Source organism: Oreochromis aureus, linkage group 5 (assembly GCF_013358895.1).
Source record: "Oreochromis aureus strain Israel breed Guangdong linkage group 5, ZZ_aureus, whole genome shotgun sequence".
NCBI classification, from domain to species: domain Eukaryota; kingdom Metazoa; phylum Chordata; class Actinopteri; order Cichliformes; family Cichlidae; genus Oreochromis; species Oreochromis aureus.
In genome coordinates, this window is record NC_052946.1 from 24,248,205 (window position 1) to 24,254,778 (window position 6,574).

Below are 6,574 nucleotides of genomic sequence, written 5' to 3' on the forward strand. Positions count from 1 at the left end.
TTAACTCTGGCTGTGTTTATTATCCTCGCAGGTCGTGCTCGAGGAATCAGGAGACACACAATTTGGCATTTGCCCACCTGGCCCCTGCGGTCCATCCCAAGGACAGCAACACTCCTGACAGGGGGACAGCTGCCATTTCCGTGCAGGAGCTGCATAATGGTGACGCACAGCCTACAACAAAGCCGGCCCACTCCAGCAACACCAACCGAGCCGAAGACATGGACACAGATGGAGAGATTGATGTGGATGACTGTGATGATGGTGAGTACCACCCACCATCTTTTCTGTTTTTTTGAAGTGTAATCACAAAAATAAACTTTAGAAAAACCGTATATAGGGCACAGACTCTTCCAACTTTTATTGCACAGTAAAGGAGCAGGCTTGTTGGTGGTGATTCCTGTGCAGCTGCGCCACCTGGTGTCAAGGGGAAAAAGTACAAGAGGAATAATAGCTTTTTATTCATGTAGCAAAAAATGCAAATATTTATAGCAAATAATAAAAGATGCAAAGCAAAAAGAACAAGTGAACATCAATGATCTTCTATTTTTTATAACGCCTGTCTTCTCTGCTAGTGGTTATTTGCAGCATCTCAATTTTATATTGAGTCTAACACTAATATTGTTGGGGTTTAATCACGATCTTAATAATATAAAACCTCTCTCTGTCCTCAGGTCCAGTGCAGTCTTCCTCCCTGGCTTCACCTCCATCTGCCTGCACCAGTGTGTCTCAGACTCTGACTCCTCAGAGCATGGCTCGGGCTCAGGAGAGGCCTTCCTGGCTGCCAGGGACTGTTTGCCCAGAGATGGACACCATGAGACAGATGCTGTATGCTGGTCTTGACACCAAGGAGGCGCGGGAAAAACTCCTGCAGGAGATTGTCAGGATGAGAGTGAAGCAGGAGGAGAAGCTGGCAGCTGCTCTTCAAGCTAAACGCAGCCTTCAGCAGGTAACCTGTGAGACCAATCTCACCAAAACTAAATGACATTAAAGCTTCACTGGATTTCATTTTGACACCTCTGATGACTCGAATGTTTTTGCAGGAGCTGGAGTTTGTGAGAGTGGCTAAGAAAGGGCGTCTTCGCGAGGCCATCGAGGCCAAGCGCAACCTGCGAAAGGAGATCGAACGCCTTCGCGTGGACTGGGAGAGGAAGATGAGGGATGCGGAGGAGTCTTGTGGGCGGCTGAAGAGAGAGCTGGAGAGAGAGAGACAGCTGCGAGTTTGCGATAAAGGCTGCGAAGCCGAACGCCTCCGGGTCAAGTACTCTACTCAGGTAAGATGCCCCTAAGACGACCAAAGCCAGCGAGAGCACTAGAAAATATTGTGCGCTCGGCTGTGGTTATTGATCCCGTTCCTTAGCTGCCGTTCATTTAATCTTGCTGCTTCCTGTGTTGCGCAGATCGAAGAGCTTCATGTGCAGCTGCAACAGGCTGAAGCCGATCGCGAGCAGCTGAGGCGGGAGCTGCAGCAGGAGAGAGAAGCTCGACAGAGCCTGGAAAGCGTCGTCAAAGACCTGCAAACCCAGCTGGCCCTGCAGGCCGGCAGCATCCTTCCTGGAGAATGCAAGGACACGAGCACAGAGGCGCACAGACAGACCGCACAACCCACTAATGGATCCTAAAGTTGCACATTTAAAACGAGACAGAAAGATTCAGTAAGAGGAGCATGTTTAAGGGGAAAAAGAAACAAAGAGTGTTTTTGGTAGGGGGAAAAAAATCAGTCATATACAATATGATACAGTATACGTCATTATTATTATGACATTATGAATTTTATCAAATGAACTGGAAAGCAGCACGATGTCCGAGCATGTAATAGAGCGTGAAACTGCGAGAGACTTTCTTCAGCGATGGAAAAACACATCTTTCCGGTGACGTCAGCGCCTGCGGTCAGACACCCGACGCCGTGCAAGGATTTCATTTCAGTATAAGCTATTCTAAGATGTGCAAATATAGCTACATAACACTACTTGAATATGAAGGGAAGAAACACGTTGCGCCTGGTGAGCAGTTGATGAAACTCTTGTTGCCACAATATACTGGTACACACAAGGGTGTCATTGCAGACCACTGGAAACAAGAGACACGAGTTTACCACTATTTACTTTTAATATCTGCTTGCTTTTTATAACTGTGTAGAGGATGTCCTTTTTAAGAAATTCCTGCTTGCGCAGCACTGTTATTCCACAAGCAACAAAAAGAAAAAAAAGGAAAAAAAGAAAAACATTCATATATAAACATGTACGCATGTAAACCAGCTTATCTACCTTTTGTATTTTATAAGCCTGAAGTATTGGAGGTTCTGTGGGCTGCCTTCAGGTCCACCACTGTTTTATTCTTAGATATTTTATGGAAGTATTACATTTTTTTTGTTGTTGCTGTTATCCAGTAATGTTTTTGGCAACCGAACCATGTGCTAAATAAACAATAAGTAGATGAAACTTGCCCACGTTAGTCTAGTTAAATCTATAAACACTCCTAAAAGAGAGGAAGAAAAAATACTTTCAGTAGTTTCTGTTTATGCTAAAATGCGGTACTTCTGATTTTCTATGGAGTATTATAAAATAATTTATATTTTAACGATAATTTGCTGCCTATCGACAAGACACATTCATTTTTTCGTCACTGGCTTTAGGGCTCTTAAATCAACAGTTGCTGTTTATATGAACAACGTTTCTACATATATACAGAAGTATGGAGATATATTTTTTTACTTTAAGAAAAAGGAATTGCACTTTTTAAAGAAAGAACCTTGCATTGTGCATCGTATTCCCTGTTACATTTTTCAAATAACAAGTTAAACATGGACTTTAAATTGAAATACTTTCCCTCAGTATCCCCTGATGTAAATACAATTATAATGTAAATAAGATATCGGTATGGTATGGTATGGTATGGTATGGTATGTTTGCTTGCTCCAGACTTAAATTGATTGATTATGAATATTATTTTTTGCTCTTACTTGAAACCAAAAATAGACTATATTTGGATTTGTAAACTGCAGTTTTTGTGTTGCTGATCCCTGAGCATCATTGCAATCACGGGGCATTCACCAGAACAGACGGACTCTTTTTGTTTTAAACCACTCTTTTTGTTTTGTGAACTTCTGTAGTTTTGTGGGTTTGACCCATGGACAGAATATTACCATTTCTCTGTTGATTGTTTTTTCTTTTTTCTAAAAAGCGCTTTGCTATTTGCTGAAATATATATGTATGTATGTATGTATGTATGTATGTATATATATATATACATATATATGTATACATATTTTACATTACAGACCAAAAAACTGAAAAATGGATTTTAATTCTTTGCACCTCCGGCTCCGTCATCAGGTAGAGTAGAAATGACACCTTCTCCTGGTTTAAACTTTAGGTGCTCTCATATGTTTTAGAAAAGAAAACACTTTTATGTCTTATTATTATGATACCCTCGCTCAGTATTTGTTGGGTACAGTGTAATAGCACTATCCATTTTGTTAGCTGATAATGTTGTAGTTTTGGTTTGGAACTGGGGTTTCATTCGCCTCTTGTTTCAATGTTTCCTTTTTCCTTCGGATGACTTGTATAATACCCATTAAAATCTAAATCAATCCTTCTTCTGAGAACTTTGTTTTTTCTCACCGTTAGAGATTTGTGTGTTGTTGTGTGTGGTTTTACTTTTAGCCACTTTGGGAACCTTTGTCCGTCCGTCTGCAGCGTCCACATATTTGTTCCAGACTGAAAATAAATTTACAGAGATTATTGCGTTTCCCAGAGGATGAAGATAATGACTAGAAGCCATTAGTCTTGCTCTGCTCTGTGGAAGAGTTTGGGGTTGTTTTTTTTTTTTCAGCAAATAGCAGCAAAACTGAAGTAATTCCCATCAGCCTCACACAAAGGTTACGTGCATGTAAGAGTTTTATGGTAAAAATCTAACATTTAAAATCTTAAAGTGCTCACTGTCACTGTTCATTCAGTACACCTGTTCAGCTCTTCATTAATACAAATATCTAGCCAGCTAATCGACCTAATGCATTTCAGCATGTAGACGTGGTCAATTTGACCTGCTGATGTTGAAATGAAGCATCGGGATGGGGAAGAAAGGTGATTTAAGTGATTTCGAAGTATTTCAGAAGCTGATGAACTACTGGGATTTTCCATCCTTAACCGTCTCTAGGGTTTACAGAGAATGGAAAGAGAAACAATATCCAGGGAGCAGCAGTTCTCTGGGAGAAAATGCTTTGTTGATGCCTGAGGTTAGAGGGGAATGGCCAGACTGTTTCTAAGTGCTCTTGTTACAAGCAAGGTATGAAAGAGAGCATCTCTGAATGCACAGCACGTTGAAACGTGAAGTAGATGTGCTACATCAGCAGAAGACTGGTTGCTGGTACTGGTTGCTCCTCCTCTCAGCTAAAAATGGGACACTGAGGCTTTAACTCAAACATCCTCACCAAAACTGGAGAACAAAAGAGTGGAAAAATGTTGCCAGGTCTGACGAGTCCTGATTTCTGTTGCAACATTTAAATGGTGGAGTCTGAATTTGGCTAAAACCACATGAAATTATTGATCCATTTTACCTTGTATTAAAAGGTACATGCTGCTGGGAGTGGTGTAATTAAGTAGTGTTTGCTGTCTATTATTGTAGACCACATACATACACTTTATGACCACAGTGTACTCATCCTCTGATGGCTGCTTCCAGCAGGATAATGCACTTTGTCGCACAACTTAGATCTTGTTAAACTGATTTCTTGATCATAACAGTGAGTTCACTGTATCACCAGAACCTAATGTAATTGAGCCCATTTAGGATGTAGTAGAAGAGGAGATTCACATGATGAATGTTCAGCAACTGTGTGATGCTATAATGTCAATATGGACCAAAATCTCTGAGGAATGTTTCCAGCACCTTGTTGAATCTGTGCAACTAGTGAGGTGTACCTACCAAAGTGCCCACTAAATGTAGAAAAATCATAAATGCATAAAACTCCATTTAGTCCACACATGTACAACATAATCATAGAGCCTGAGAGTTACAACACTTTGCAAATATGGAGGCGCATGAGAAGACAACATCTTTCAAGAGTCCATGGGTGAAGAAGAGAATGTGTGGTCGTGAATCAAGGGGGAGACAACAGGATAAAGGAGGATGGCAAAAGCATACGCTGTAGTTCTTCCCCCATTAGAGTGCTTTTTGTCCCGCTCACGTAACATGCAAATGAAAGGAGTTCTTTTGCCATACAAAGTAGAATGTAAAACCCAGTAAAATAAACACCTGAAGAGTATCTGCTTTGATACACCGCAGCAGTACAGAAGCCATTCATTGACACAAAGCTTTTATTTTGACTCAAATGTGTTTCCCTGCAAGCGCGTTTTGGGAAACGCATCTTTCGTAGTGAGACCTTTAAAAAGGTTTCAAAAATACTCCGAAGCAATTAAGAAAACGTGAAAATGTCCACGGTTCCTTTCACAGCTTTTCTCAATTGCTGTAGAATATTTCTCAACGCAGTTTCGCTGTTCCCAGAAGTGTTGATGCATTTCCCAAAGCAGCTCATGCGTTTAGCAAAACACCACAGTTCTGCTGGATGCATGAGCTTTTTCTAATGTCACTGAATGAGTTATTGCCAGGTTCCTTTGACATTGTGTAAGCATGAGTGGTCAAAATATTTAGCCATTTTCTCAGAATGAATGCCTGCTGTTCCACACTGTCTTTCTGTGGCTGACTAACTGCTGTTGTGTGGTTTCACGTTCAATTATTCTATTAACATTTTATGACAGGTGCAAATAAACTGTTTTATTTGTCCTGCGATGATCTCACAAAACTTTTAAACTGCACAGAACATTACCACGCAGAGCATCAATACCAAGAACATGTACTGTGGTAAGAAAACAGTGCTGCAACACTGAACAGCCTGTTGCTCCTGTCCCTTTGGACACCAGTTCTTACTGGTGGCCAAAAAGATGCCTGATTCTCTCCCTTGCAATGCAGCAAAGCCAGAACCACAATGTGCGCCACATCCACCCTCTGCATTCTTCTGCATCTCGCCCTTGCTACACCTACACACATCCTTACATCTCTTCTTCTTCCAAGGCAGAATTGTTGCCTCCAGGAATGTTTATCTAAGGAGGCTCCTACATGTTTATTTGTGCTTTGATTTTTTTTAAAGAAGCACAAAGATACAACCAATAACTGTAAACCAACTGTAGACATTTGTATTTAAGCTTCTGAAACATTTGCAGATAGCTAGACCCTTTTTCTTGTGTAAAAATAAAGTAAAAATATATGTAAAATATGAGTAAAAAAGTAAAAATATTGTGAAGAATTTCATATACTGGTTTGACAGCTTCACCTGCCATTTGAGAAGCGTCTGCTCTATGTCAGACTTTTGCCTCTAGGGGGAAATCCCTGCACACAGTATGACGATACTTCAAGCTTCTTAAAACCTTAACGGCTTTAGTGGTAAAGCCTAATACTGTGTGTCATAAACATGGTTATTAAATCTACTTTAATGTCCATATTCTGTAATAACTTTGACTCTCATAGGTATGGTTAAAATAAAATGTGCAGCCACCGTGTCCCACTGTCTTCCTTCAGA

General features: G+C 40.7%; 1 protein-coding gene across 1 annotated transcript in view; it reads left to right on the top strand.

Annotated features, from left to right (window-relative positions):
* Positions 1-3,594, top strand: part of skib (v-ski avian sarcoma viral oncogene homolog b) — a 30,770-nt gene extending 27,176 nt beyond the window's left edge. Inside the window, exons 4-7 of the mRNA XM_031757549.2 lie at positions 32-261; positions 672-946; positions 1,041-1,271; positions 1,398-3,594. Of these exons, the coding sequence (XP_031613409.1) occupies positions 32-261; positions 672-946; positions 1,041-1,271; positions 1,398-1,619 (958 nt within the window). The 3' untranslated portion in view covers positions 1,620-3,594. The remainder of the gene's footprint in view (positions 1-31; positions 262-671; positions 947-1,040; positions 1,272-1,397) is intronic.
* Positions 3,595-6,574: the final 2,980 nt, after the last annotated feature.